Here is a 15,778-nt window from a genome sequence, read left to right on the forward strand (position 1 = left end):
ACCTATCCTATCCTATATTTTTAGGTTCTATAACTTTCGCACAAGTGATCGCTCAAAACGTTTATAAATGTCCATATCCAGTTGAGGGGTTAAACTACTTGCATATTAGATATTTGTTATGCAATTAACTGAACCTTTTAAAATATTTGAATCGGGCCATGTTAGGAGTCGGAATAACAATATAGTTTAATGGTAGATACTTCCAAGTTAACCGCCAGAATCGTTGCTTGAAATTGTTTGCTTTACGCGTAGTTAGTGACTAAATCTGAATAGCCAGGTACTTCCCCAACTTCATGTCATCTCCTTCCCCTCTCCACTACCTTCAATACATAACATACCCTAATCGAAGATACCACAGTCTCACTGACATTTGGGAACATTTTGGGACTCCGGACTTAGGAAATACAGTTGTATGTGATACTGATTAAAAAAAAGTAGATTTTTTTTTAAATAAATGTTATGCGTTCCATCCTATCTGCCTACCATTGTGTTCATGAAATAACGTGATGTATAGTTTATTGGTTTGTATAACATGAACATTACAAGTTTCATAATACAGGGTTTTCCAATAAGAGGTGTTATTTTGAATAGCCCGCTATTTCGGTGGATGTTACTTTTGAAAGTGGTCATTTTTTGACATTTGACTAGTAAAAACTACGCCATTAATAATAATGGAACAATACACGCTTCAACAAAGCATTTAAATTATTAAAATTCACTTGAGTTAATCAAATGCAATCATCTTGAGTAATGAGGCCCATTTCCACCTCAGTGGCTTCGTCAACAAGCAAAATTGTCGCATCTGGGGCTCGGAAAACCCAAGATTTATTGTTGAAAAGACTCTCTATCCTCAACGTGTGACTGTTTGGTGCGGTTTATGGTCCTGTGGAGTTATTGGACCTTACTTTTTGAAAAATGAGGCTGGAGCAACAGTTACGGTGAATGGATTACGCTATCGAGAGATGATCAATAATTTTTTATGGCCGAAATTGGATGGTATTGATCTGGACAACGTTTACTTTCAACAAGACGGCGCTACGTGCCACACAAGCAACGAAAACATTGATATTTTACGATTGAATACCAAAATAATATCTCTTATTGGAAAACCCTGTAGTATAATAATTTCAGCAAAGAAAGTAGAGGATATACATTTAAAACTGTTATCAAACGTATTGATTGTCAGTGCGTCAGTTCATGCGTGAAGTGATGTAACGTATTTCTGCCTGTTCTCACGTAATGCGAAAAATTATTCATGTTCAATGGACTTTTACTTTCTCAAAATTTGGAACTGATTGTTTGAACTGAAAGTATAAAACATATCTGATAAGCGATACAGTAGGCACCGACATTTTATTATTTTCAGTTTCACAAATCCTACAATTGTGATATCCCGTGATTCTGCGCTAGTAATTTAATGTTTATTCACGTTGATCACTGTTTTCATTTTCACAAAATCATAGTTCCTAATTGAATTACTGATTTAATCCGAGTAGTAGCTTCCTTGTTAAAATTTCATAAGAAAATATCCTTAAAGACCCCTTCTACTCCTGGAGCACCAACACTTATAATAATATGTAAACGAATCACGCACAAGATGGCCGCCTCCCGCCAAGAGTGGCGTTTCCTGTTTCTTCCCGCCGAAATCATTTCAATGCCCCAACTTCCGCCCGGGGACTAGCGCCATCTCTTGAGCAACTTGGCTACTTACATCTGATATCATATTTAATTCCCGAAGTTTACAAGGGACCGAAACTTTTACATTAGCCGTTACGTCCAAAACGGATAAATAAGCTTATAATTTTATTACGCTCTCTGACGGTAGGCTGTGGTGAAATATTATTTTATTTAATGGCTTCCCTTTCCGAGCTCTTTATTTCTACATCTGTAATGTATCGGGTTATACACTTTTTTAAAAATAGGTTATGAATATTGCTACGAGTGTGCCTTGTAATATTATGGCTTTGACGTGTTCCATCTTCTAGATTCGTGATCTTCAGAGTCTAGTCAATTTAAGAGTACCTACTCGACAAACTAGGCGTAAGGACCTATTTCGATGTCACCATTCACAAAAAAATGCTTACATAGTATAGCAAATATTAAATTAAATATTCCAATGATACCGAAGTTTTTAATGTAACAAATTAGTTGAACAATTTTTTCTGTCGACCTTATTCCTAATAATTTATGTTTGCAATTATCTTTTTTTTAACCAATCAATAAATTTTTTTTTGCAACCATTGTTTATAAACCTTATGTAAAAAATAAAAGGCATTAGTTACCTTCTTATTTTTTTAGACAAACCTTAAAGTGTCATTAATGTAATAGAAATATGTTAAAATGTTCATACTAGTTATAAAAGTGTAAAAAAAATTATAACTTAATAAAAACATAAAAAACAGCCATGGGCCCGTACCATACAAACCCTTGCAAACTGAAATCATAGCGACAATCCCATATACCTGTATTTAAGTTAAATTATATTTCAAATAAAACATACATTTTATTTAATAATTTTATACAACTTTGTGGGAGAGTTGTAGGCTTCAAGCAAAATATCAAAAGTTATATCAAAGGACGTGTCACCAAAATGTGTTCTTATCTAAGTGAAACTTTCCGTTGGTTCTCAAGGTTCTGACATTCAACTGAATTAGAATTATTCTGGAGCCTTTATATAACAGGAAATGATAGCTGCCGACGTAACTTACGCATTCTGAGTAGGAATGAAAAATAATACTAAAAAAAGTTTTTTAAATTCGTGTGGTTCAACGGGATTTGTGGATTAAATACCTCAAAACCAGAAGAACGTGGGTACTCATATTATTAAAGGTTGTCTTACTTAGTATTTTCAGGACAATTTAGAATACATACCTTAATCAGACCATATTCCCTTAGTTAAGACATTAGGACTTAGGTTTATTCAAGCAACCCCAAATATGACTCCTTTCTTTTTTTTATGTTAATACCGCACAGGAATGCAAACTGCTCCAGTGGGACTATGGCATCCCCAATATATGTTGTGAGGCTACATTTAGTTGGGAGAGTTAGGAGATAGGGAGAGGAAGGTGGGGAATTACCCGGCTATTCAAATCTAGTCTTCAAATATGACTTTAGCCATTTCAAACAACGTTTCAATTCTGAATGGTGGTCTTATACCAGGGTGAGACTGAGATAAACTCTCATTTCGGAACTTGCTGCAAATAAACTAGATGTTATTTTAGATTAATAAATTGTGAAATAAAAGAAATTAATCAAATATGTGTGAAGTTGATATTAAAAATGTGACTTTTTGTAAATACTTACTTCAAAGAGCTGGCTGTAATAAATTATGTATAAACATTCAAAGCAGAACTTAAGAAATTTATATGATTTTCAGTGAAAGGTCATGAAAAAACTCTTATCCACTGTCCCCATCGACCAAGTGAGTCGTCGACTTGAAAAACCCGCGCTGGAACTTTTCTACAACAATGGTGTTGATGTCACGAAAACTGTTTGGAACTCAATGAATATAAAAACAATGTGCCTTTAATTCTTAGTATCATCAAAATAATGATTCATTATTCTTTTTATATTTAGCGAAAAAAATTTTTTTTCGATTTACTTTAAGCATTTTTTGTGGATGTATGAGAACTAGCAGAAATTTCCAGAACAGGTTTTGCAAGTTCTTGTTTCTAAATAAGATTTCTATTAACCACTTAAGCGAATCGTTGTATATGTAAGTTTACATTTCACAAATTATTTCATCAATATCACTCCTCAAAATATTAATATGAACTGCTTACTGCGGTTTTAAGCCAATAGATTTACATAGATTTCGCCGCTTATCCCATATTTTAGGTTCTATAACTTTGGCACATTATGGCAAGTGAACGCTTAAAACGTTTATAAATGTCAATATCCAGTTGAACGGTTCAACATCTTGTATATTAGGTATGTAGTTGTACGCCACTACTTGATTCGAACGGCATTCTAGAAGTTTCGGCTTTTTCCAGACAAGCTTCTTGGATGTGCTTTTATTCTTTTTAATTTTGTTTTGGCAATATCTACATAGCAACCAAAATGTTCGAGATGTTTCTTCACCTTATAAAAGCGACAGCATGAAGGATCTAGTCAGTAGTCAGTCAGTCATCAATCCGCCGTCACTTTACAAGTCTCGCGAGTGCTAAGCCGCGCACCTTTGCGCGAAGAACAATATTCCCGGCTTCGCTCATAATCATCATGGACTCCATCGGGACATCATCCTAGCTCCTTGGCCCCGGCCGTCGTCCCCAGCGCTACAACGGATTACAGCGCCCTGGTTCCAGCGCCTCTGACCAGCGCTTCATCGACGCACCATGACCACCACGAGAACACGCAGCATTCTCACTGGTCTACGCAGCTTCCGCTCAACCACCTACAAGGTTCACCGCACCTTCGGCCTTCCCGTCAGAACTGAAGTACTGATTGCCGAGATGGCCAGTGCCTGACAGTCAACGAGTCCGGTCACCAACGCCCGGCGACAACTCACCGACCCGCGCTTGACCAGCCATCACAGCCTGTATCCGAAGAATACTACATCTGTCCTACGTCCACTCTCACCACGGCTACCTGACTCACAAATAAACACTGTGACCTTCACGACACGTCTTTCATTTCGCGCCTCCTCACCAGATCCCAAAGGTATATGCTATGAAATGAACTATCAATCAAGCGATCGTTAAAAACGTTTTTAAAAACTGTGCACAATGTGCCAAAAATCGCTCCAGTGGAATAACTCTTCGTGGTGGAATCTTTGTTTGTCCTTACTCTAACTGCAATTACTGGTTATGGTTTAAAACTTTGACTTCATCGCATAGAGAAAAGATCATCTGGATATTGTTGCTTTACGACAATTGTACAAATAAAGAGTTTTTTTTTTATTAGGTACAATATTTTTTACAATTTAGGTTTTCCAGTAATGTAGGCCTCACTGAGTGGCTTGCCCGTTCTGAGGCCTTCATTTTATAATATGAAATATAAACTACATTATACATTTAATGAGAAAAATCATACATTTAAAATTAAAAATACATAATAATATATTGCAATTTCAATGTAAAATTTTAAAGAGATAAAATAGATATAGTATTATTTTAATCAAAATTATTAAATTTACAATTCACAGCCCTGAATTATAAAAATTCATAGACATTGATGTAGCTGCCAGGCAAACACGAAGCAATTACACTTTTAAATAACCTCAATACTTTCTCTTTATTAACCAATTCCTAGAATTCATCATCTTTCAAACAAACACTCTGAACTTATTGACATTTGATGTTAAAACTTTGTGGGTTTCAAAAGGCATTTAATTTCGGACATTATTTGTTAGTTATTAAGTTTTATAATTTCTCGTCTTTTAAAAAAAAATTCCCTTACTATACCGTATGGCAAATCATGTTGTCGAAAATTTGCAACCAGGCGGTTTATTGTTAGTGCTGAAGGTCCAGTACGCACATTAAAAAAACGACGATAAGCACGCTGCGTCAAAGCAATTGACCGTTGATTTTTAATATAAAATTCAACAATTATTGATCACTGTTCCCTGTGTAGTGTTCCATTTTAAATTCCCCAATTTTTTTTCACAATATTCTGAAATAAAAATAAAAAATATGAATAAATTAAAAAAGTTATTAAACATTCAAACCATAACAGTATTCTTGCGCCACCCTGTATTATACTTTGATTTATAGTTTCAACATTGATTAAAGTAAAAAGTCAGGTGTTATTATTTGGATTCAATATTAATCATAGTGTTAGAATTTGTATTAAATTTTATATACTTATGGTAAATTTACTGCACATATTAATGTATCCCGTTATACTTACACACTGTATAATGTAAATTTTCTTGTAAAATTCCTATAGGGCGTTCATAAAATAAAATCTTCATTTATATTGAACATAACCACGTGAAGTTGGTTTAAAGTAAAAATAGAAAATAAACCTAGTTATTTTTACTCTCAATTTTCTATCCCCTATTTTCCATGAGTACTGAACCCATGAGCATTAGAAGTAGCAGTAGATTGTCTCGTAAATTTAAGACTCTTAAGAATACACTTCATAAAATAAAGAGTTTTCTCGCCCTCGTGTTTGCACTGCATATACCCGTAGATACTCGACCGTCTTTACTGATCGTAGAAATGGCAAGAATTCAGAAAAAATATGGCTGAGAAGCCATTATAACTGCCCTTGTGTCTTTGCTGAGTAACATAAACTCATTTTCATTAAAGTTGCGAATTGTCAAGTTTTTGTAAATGTTTTATTTTCTTTGGCTAAACGTCTGGCTCAGCTTTAATAATTTCTTACAAATGTTTAACATTATAATTTTTGTACAGGCGTAATAATTTATCTGCATCATTGAATTTTCCACAGTATTTATTCGAAAAACTGACTACACTGATCAATTAAAATTTATATTACGTCCCATCATTTTTTTTCAGTAAAACGTATTGAATGTTAATATTTATAACTCTTTCTGGAAATCACTTTATGATGCCTTAAAGTTAAACTGCATAAGATTTTTCGCTATTTCAGATATCACAGGCGGTTAAACCTTACTTAAAAAAATTGAAAAAAAACCGCTAAAAATTGTTCAGCCATATTGTCAAACTCTCATTGATCAAATAATGAAGGTCTTATGTTTATGTGGGCCGAATATTTTTTTAAATATTTATTGAAACAAAGGTTTAGCTAAAAGTTTGTAAGGAGAACTACTAAGGACAACGGTAAAATTAATATTTTGTACCTGACACCTGGTATCTCTTCTCCGCTTACTTCCTATTTCGAGGAAAATCTTATTTGCAGTGATTACTTTTACAACTGGTGAATAATAATAATAATTAACTCTGGATCTGATACGAGAAATTTTCAATTTAAAAGAGAAAATAATTGCTCGCGCTGATCATATATTATTTTCTATTAAATTATTTACGTACGCAAGCTTTCAAGTGTTTTCAATCCAGGCTGGTAAATAGAATATGCAAAATAAAACGGAATGCTATAAAAGAATTGCAATAATAGCTAGAGGGAAAAAATGCCAACTAGAAAGTGCTTCTCTTTACGATCTCGCTAATGACCCAAGTAACACACCCTCCATAGATTTTTTTAGTTCCAACGTCTACAGAGAACCATAACCACCTAATAGCTCCAAAGGTCTACATACTGCAAGTAATACCATTGCTGGCTACAGTGGGACTTTCCTAAGCATCCCCTATCTGCGAACATTTAAAATAATGACTTTGGTGAATTAGGGGCGCAAAATGCCGGTAAATAAACCTAATACGGAACTGCTTCTTCTGGGTACAACTCTTACTATAGGATTCATAAAATATTCATTGAATGAGTTGAGAGAGACGTGCTTGTGTGTGAAATGTTGCTGTTTGGACATGCGAGGCTTCTTTCCCGTTTTATTTTATATGAAAAGGAATGTCTTGCGCTGTGCTGTGGGATAAATTGTTAAGGCTACATATTGTGTTAATTTATAATAACGTGAGGAGCCTAAGATATCATACATATGATATATATGATACATACGACCTTATCCTAATATAGGATAAGGTCGCGGTTCGCCTGGTGTTTCAGTATATAATAATAAGTAAGAGTTAAATGAGTCGTCGGCTTGCAAAACCCGCTCTGCAATTTTTCGGAAATCTGTAGATGTCACGAAAAAACGAAAACTTTGAAGATAAAAATTAATGCTTATGCTAAATATTAACATAATTCTTTTGATATTTAGAGAAAAATGTTTATAAGTTATTTATTTACTCTGTGAATGTATCAGAACCAACATAAATTTGCAAAGCGGGTTTTGCAAGTCGACATGATTCAAATGAAGCCTTGAACCAATCAATTGCGTAATCGTCACCAAATCCTCTCCAAACCATCTCCTGCCAAATAACCAAACGTAGCGAACCACTTGGGGTGACCTGTGACAGAGGTGTTGATTATCCAATAAATGGTTCTTGGGGCGGCGGTATCCAAACCTGCTTCCCAAATTATAAAATGCTTTAAATAATGTTTTATTTTCTTTGTTTTAGGGAATCGGCTATAACTTCGACTTCAAACTGGCCTACAAGTTTTTGAAGAAGTCCGAGGCCAGGCTCCGATATGGCAATACCTCCGTGGCCATCTGGAGAGGTGATCTTGTTCCAGGAACCTACTGCGATCGGCTCCTCACTAACTGTGATAAGAGGCCTTGCAGAATACAGTCTCCAAATTACCCGGGAGTGTATCCGAGGAATGTCACTTGCCTCTATAGGATTGAACATACCAAGGTAAGAACATATATTATCATTTAAAGATTGAAGACAATATTACTGATTTCTAAACGAAAATCTGAAACAGAAAAATCAGAAAAGGAAACGGTCACATCTGGGACTCGAACCCAGGACCCTTGTCTTTCCGGGAAAGTGCTCTACCAACTGAGCTAATGGGACCCAATTCCCCTCGGTCACTTTTAACTGTATCATCCTTCGAATAAGAACTACTAACATTGTCTTTATTGTCTTTATTAGTTCTTATTCGAAGTATGATACAGTTAAAAGTGACCGAGGGAAATAGGGTCCCATTAGCTCAGTTGGTAGAGCACTTTCCCGGAAAGACAAGGGTCCTGGGTTCGAGTCCCAGATGTGACCGTTTCCTTTTCTGATTTTTCTGTTTCAGATTTTCGTTTAGAAATCAGTAATATTGTCTTCAATATTTAAATATTACAATTTGAGGTTTTACTCAATAAAAGTTATTCCGAAAAATAAATATATTATCATCATATTGTGGAACTTTCGAGCCAGATATTTATAAGATTTTCAACTTTCCACAGTCTGTAGGATTACGGTATCCCCAATTTGAATACAGGTTGATGCTGAAGGAGAGAGAGAGAGAGAGAGAAAACTGAATTATTGGGAAGTATTTAACTGGCTATTATGATCCGGTAGCTAATCACGGATTAAACTATTTGTTGTATATTTTCAGTTAATGATACAAAGATAAAAAAATCTAACCCGTAAATAAGTGAAAACATTTATCTTTCATTTGAAAACACAAGATATCGCAATTTTTCTAATATTTAATTCGTGCAATTATTTATTCAGTTCTAAATGAAAAAAGTCTAAAACTTGCCTCGAATAACTTATTTTAAAATGATAATTTATTTTTATGAAGTAGACAAGAACCTTCTCAAATAATATCCAAATTAAAATATTCTTTTGTAGATTTTTTTTTAAACATCCGATTTAGTTGTCCGGGTTAAATCTTCCCCAAAGGAAAAACTTAACCCTTCCACTCACTTTTCCACAAATGATCAGCTAGTCAATCAACATTATGTAAGTGCATTATATAAGCAAAATAAATACAAAACAATACAAGAACAACAACACGTCAACTCATCAGAGATCAAATGGGAAAAAAAAATTCACCGTCTCCAGATATTTTCATATCAGAGGGTTCGGCTCGGTAGTACTTCTAACAGGGCCTATAAATCCTACTGATCCCTCAACATAAATATTTAAAAAATCTTTCGTTATCCTACATGTATTCAAAATGACCGACTTTTGCATCTTTATATATAAATTTTTTGATAGATCTAATACGCCTAAATTTTTAATGAGAGAGCTAGGTATAATGCCAGTAGCTGAAATAACGAATGGTAATATTTTTATAGTCTGAGAATGCCAAATTCTTTTTATTTCGTTTCCTAAATCTGTGTATTTTCTAATTTTTTCATTAACAGATTTTTGAATGTTACAGGAATTTGGAATAGCGACATCAATGATATAAGTTATTTTTTTAATTTTGTCATGTAAAACTATATCGGGTCTATTATGACTAATCGCTCGGTCTGTTAGTATAGTTTTATCATAATATATTTTATAAAATTCGTTTTCTAAAAATGAATTTGGTTCGTATTCATAGTATGGTACTATATTACGGCAGTCAATCAAGTTATGTTTAATTACCAAATTTTGGTGAATTATTTTTAAAACTTGATTGTGCCTAAATGTGTACTCGGACGGTGCTAATATAGAACATCCAGATATAATATGTTCTATAGTTTCCGGAAAAGCCAAACATTTTCTACACAAATCATCAATTTGATTTGTATCTTTGATTATATGCTTTCTATAATTTTTAGTATTGATGACTCTATCCTGAATGGCAAGCATAAATCCTTCTATTTCTGCGCTTAACTCTCCAATACTCAACCATTTGTTTGACGAAATTTTGTCAACATACGTTTGGTTGAGATAATTGAAGTGTTTTGCGTGTAAAATTTTATTTGACCAGGAATCTAATAATTCCTGGTTGGGATTTATAAAAATGTTGGCATTCTCATCGTATAAATTTAAAGGTGTAATATTTCTATCTGCCTTGCAAATTATTTTGTGCATTTCTGAGCTATGAGCTTTCCTATGGAAAAAAGTTCTTAGCATTTCTACCTGATTATGTTTCAAAGAAGTTATTTTGACTATACCTCTACCTCCTAAATTTCTAGGTAAATTAACTCGTTCTATAGCTGAATTTGGATGATGGCAATTAAACTTTGTTAGCGTAGTTCTAATTAATCTTTCTAAGTTATCTAAATCTGTATCAGACCATTTAATTATGCCAAATGAGTACGTTAATAGAGGTATTGCCCAAGTATTTATTGCTTTTACTAAATTTTTAGCAGATAGATTGCATTTTAAAATTTTCCTGATCCTATTGTGAAATTTAATCCTAATATCATTTTTAATACTACTATGGTCTAATCTATTTGATTGTGGGTATCCTAAATACTTATAAACCTCATCCCTTTTCATACTAGTAATTTTGAAATTTCTAAATATACTCTCGTCCCCATCTACAATTTTGCCTTTCTCTATATGGATCGTTCTACATTTATCTAAACCAAAAGTCATTTTGATATCATCTGAAAAGTTTTTAACTACCTCGATCATTTTCTCTAAATTTTGTTCAGAATTCGAAAATAATTTTATGTCATCCATATATAATAAATGCGAAATTGTACTACTCTCCCTTGTATTACCCTTAACTTTTATTCCAAACTTGCTTTTAATTAACATTTTAGATAGAGGATTCAATGCTAAACAAAACCAAAGAGGACTCAATGAGTCTCCTTGAAAAATTCCTCTTTTAATTGAAATGCCCGGTATTACTATTTTCTTACCTTTTAAATTGATAAGTAAATTCGTATTCCAAAAGGACATAATATTTTCCAAAAAGCTAATAATAATGGGGTTAATTTTATATATATTTAATACTTTGATCAGCCACGAGTGCGGGACACTATCGAAAGCCTTTTGGTAGTCTATATAGCAAGTATGTAAATTACGTTTTCGAGTTTGAATCTGTTTTAGAATTACAGAATCAATAACTAATTGTTCTTTACATCCCATATGTTTTCTGCGACAACCTTTTTGTTGTTCAGATAAAATATTTTTTTCATCTAAATGAGTATATATTAAATCTGTTAAACAAGAGGTCAAAATTTTGTATATTGTCGGTAAACATGTAATGGGTCTGTACTGAGAGGGATTATTAATATTTTCGCTTTTGGGTAACATATAAGTAATGCCCTTAGTTAGAAAATTTGGAAAATTTTGTGGTTGACTGACAAATTTTGAAAGATTTTTTGCCAAAAGAGGATGTAAAGTAGTCAGACGTTTGTACCAAAAATTATGTATCCAATCGCAACCCGTGGCTTTCCAATTATGAGTATTTTTAATAATTTTGGTTAACAATTCAACCGATATATTAGAAAAACTCATTTGTTCAATGCCTGAAAAATTGAGTTCTTCATTTTCTATCCAGGGAGTTGACTCGTTATGTTTTATATCTTTACTCCAAATTTTAGTCCAAAAATCGCGCATATCTGATTCAGATGGCAATGGAATATTATTATTCGAAATAATATTTTGTTTATCGTCAAGTTTGGAATAAAATATTTTTTCATTTTTCTGGAATAATCTATTATTATTTTTTTTATTATACGTATAATTATATCTTTTTAATCTACTAGCTTTTACCCCTAATTTTTGTTTTAATAAATCCAATAAATCATTGATTATATTTTCATTATTATGACTATCAATGTTATAACCAAATTTTCTACCAATTTCATCTACATGTTTCAAAATTTTCCTACTTCTATTTCCATTTTTATATTCTATTACTCTAGCTATGTTACTTCTTAAAAATACTACATCATTTTCTAATCTGATCTGCCATTCTGGTTTACTATAACTATATGATCTATCGTCAGAGGATGATAATTTAATTCCTAACTTATTACAAACAGTAATCGCACTAGCGTATACTATTGTATGAAGATCTAAAAAACTAATTTCGTCAAATATGATTTTTGGTAAAATTATGTTATTTAATTCAAAAATTAATTTAGATAATTTCTTTGACGTATGCAATTTCGGTAATTTTGGTCTAACTGTTGGCTCTACATCTATATATCTGTTTATATTATTATGAAGTAAGTTAGCTAATTCTACTATATTTTCATCAACAAAGTTTAAATTTGCAATGTTGATTTCCCTAAGATTATAAATAACGTCTAAGTTATTTGAATCTACTGTAATATCATTGGACATTTCGACTAGAATATTATCCAAACTATCTACATTCAATGCATCTGATATGACATTACTTGTGTTAATTTGTTCTAAATTATTTCCTCTTTGCAATCTATCTGCTACTTCTCTTTTAATCTGTTCTAATGTGACTACAGAAATTAAATTATTTTTGAAAATAGCTCGCTTTTGGTCTGCTAATCTTTGTTCGCTTACTTGGGCAATCGGATAATTTTGTGAGAAAAGTAAATGTAATTTTTTCCTGTATAACAACATATCTGTTTCTACTTTGGTTACATAAAAATATGAACGAACAATGAACATATTGACATCGTTCGTCCATTTCATACGCTGTCTAGGAATACCTGCTTTTGTTTTTTGGGGTCTTAGACTATCCATGTTCATCTGTACAGATGACATAATAATCCCCTGTTCATCTACGTTGGTTGCAAATGACATTGTCATTTTGCAAAACAACTTGGAGATAATTGTATCTTTACTACTACATTCCAGTAACCAAATCAATAAATAATTTTCAATGTGACTAAATTAAATATTCTAATCAAACTACCTTTCGACATAACAAATCTATAATTTCCAATTCAACTACCTTTCAACATTACGAATCTATGATATATTATATTCCAGAAAAACGTTATCAACATAAAAATATACCATTAAAATATATTTTTATTTTTTTCAAATGAATGTCAAATATTGTTGTTTACCTTGGTTACTGGGGTCCTCAAAAAATTTTTATTTTTAAATCCTATTTATTTACCTAAATATCCTATGGCTTACTGGCAGTTTATTTAATGCGTTATCTGATATACTCTTCTTTAAATATTTATATTTTTTGGGATCAAAGCTAATTCTTTTCTATCTGATATTACAAAAAATAATCAGAGAGCAAATGCAAAGTATATGCCTAAACTAGCGTTGCTAAGCGATATAAGAAATTAAAAGAATTTTAATTTCTTCATTTCTTTAATTTTTTTGTGATTTTCAAATAAAAGTGGTGTTTACGCAGACATTGTTTTGCTCTAAATATATATAAATATTTATGAAAAGCGAAAATGTAAAAATCACGTGCACTACTAATTACACGATTTTGTTAATTATTTTTTTACAATAAATTTTATGAAAAAAACGCCTCATTGGACAAAACGGATATATCTGACTTGTAGTCTGACAGAACGGTAGATGTTTTTAGTATCGCCTTGCTGAAAGACCAAAATTCAGAATTGGAACGTTGCTGAAATGACTTAAACCATGTTTAGTGATCATATGTGTATAGCGACGTAGTTTTGCATCTTCAACTTTTCCCCCACTACATTCGGCCTCACAACATACAATTCTCAATTATTGGGGACGTCATAATCTCACTAGCGGTTAGGGCAGTTGGGACTATTTTGCCGTATTCTCAATCATCATAATTACACAATCCAAAAAATAAAATTTGAATAAGATAATTCGAGCGAAACTAAGTTTAGAGAGTTACTAACAAATAAATATATCATATTTGGATATATTAGAATGCTTCGGCTTTATTTATTATTCAGATTATTTACAAAACAAAGGAACGAATGATGTAGAAGTCTTAAATAAAGAAAACGGGAAATACGAATTGTCACCTTCTCTCCCACTTTGCACCCCCTCTCAAAACTTATTCCTCGTTTCATTCAAACAGGGAAACTCGATCTGGAAGTGTTATCAAATCGAAAGTTGTTACTACACACCTCCTTTTTGTTTGTTTGCAATTCTTTTTGTCCCCTCTTTTTCGATCAAGATTTCCCGATGTGTGCGGAATATACTGTAAATTCTGGCTTTCCTTTGTTCTCACCTGGAGTCATTCAAAATTCAAGAGGGTAGTTTCCAAACCCGACGTCCTCTTATAAAATGGGGTTGGCCAAGTTATAAACTTGCTAGTTTCTTCTGATACCCAAGATGAAAAAAGTGACAACTATAGGATACTGCATAATCTTTAATCTCACACAAAAAAAAATTGTATCTTATTGTTCTTACAGACGTTCTCCCTCGCGTAGGAACAATACAGTTATTGTTCCCACGTGAGGGAGAACATATGTAAGAACAATAAAAATTTTATCTTATTGTTCTTACAGGCGTTCTCTCTCATGTTGCAAACGCTAAAGATGTTTTCATCATACAAAAGAGATGCATAAGAAAAATTACAAACTCTGATCGTTTAGATTCATGTAGACCTATGTTCAAAAATCTGAAAATTCTGACAGTCACAGACATATATATAATGGAGTTATGCATGTTAGTGCGATCATCTACAGACAAGTTCCCACTAAAAAACTCAAAACATAAATACGCTACAAGGCTCACAGAAAACTTATTGATACCAAAAGCAAACAAAACAATATTCCAAAAAGGACCATACTACATGGCCATTAAAGTATATAACAACCTTCCAAATAACATTAAACAAATACAAGATACACACAAATTCAAATCGTTACTAAACACTTTCCTTGTTAATAAATGTCACTACACGTTGAGTGAATACCTCACGTAAATGAAACGCCTATTTTTATTGGTATATATATTTGTATTTTTTTTATTTTTTCATTGGTATATTGTTATTTTATCTATATGAACATTGTAATTATTATAATAAAACAAATAATATTATATAAACATTGTAATTAAATAAATGTAGTTAGCTGGAAGAAATGGGGTCTACCCATAGACATATTAATTCCTATGTCTGTGGGTCTACCCATAAGCTACACCTTTTGTAATTTTTATTTTACAATAAATAATTTTTGATTTGATTTGATTTGATTTGATACATAATTAGTTCAACAATAATGGATACAAGAGACACAAGTGATACATAATTAGCTCAACAATTATTGTTACACGTTTTTGAGTAACAGGGGGTATTGTTTTCTTAATTTTTATTATCTATGAAAATGTTTTCATCAGCACCTCCATCTTTTTATACAGTCAAGCAGTCATTTTGTGGTTTTACATAAAAATGAAAATAAAACAATTACTTTGTCTCTAACCACGAAATTTTATTTATTTAATTTTCTATGACCGACCGGTTTCGGTTAGCATAAGCATCTTCACATGACTCTATGTACGCGCCATATTTGTCTTGTTTCTTGCTCTCTGTTCCCATGTTAGTTTTTATGTTCATGCTATCTTAC

The 15,778-nt window shown here is 32.4% G+C and overlaps 1 protein-coding gene across 1 annotated transcript in view; it reads left to right on the top strand.

The window, feature by feature from the left end:
- The window catches only part of LOC149420470 (uncharacterized), a 744,323-nt gene that overhangs the window by 574,162 nt on the left and 154,383 nt on the right, over window positions 1-15,778 (top strand). The window contains exon 5 of the mRNA XM_089636727.1: window positions 8,058-8,294. Coding sequence (XP_089492853.1) covers window positions 8,058-8,294 — 237 coding nt within the window. The remainder of the gene's footprint in view (window positions 1-8,057; window positions 8,295-15,778) is intronic.

This window comes from Hesperophylax consimilis, chromosome 10 (assembly GCF_061612785.1).
Source record: "Hesperophylax consimilis isolate HC1 chromosome 10, BYU_Hcon_1.0, whole genome shotgun sequence".
NCBI lineage: Eukaryota > Metazoa > Arthropoda > Insecta > Trichoptera > Limnephilidae > Hesperophylax > Hesperophylax consimilis.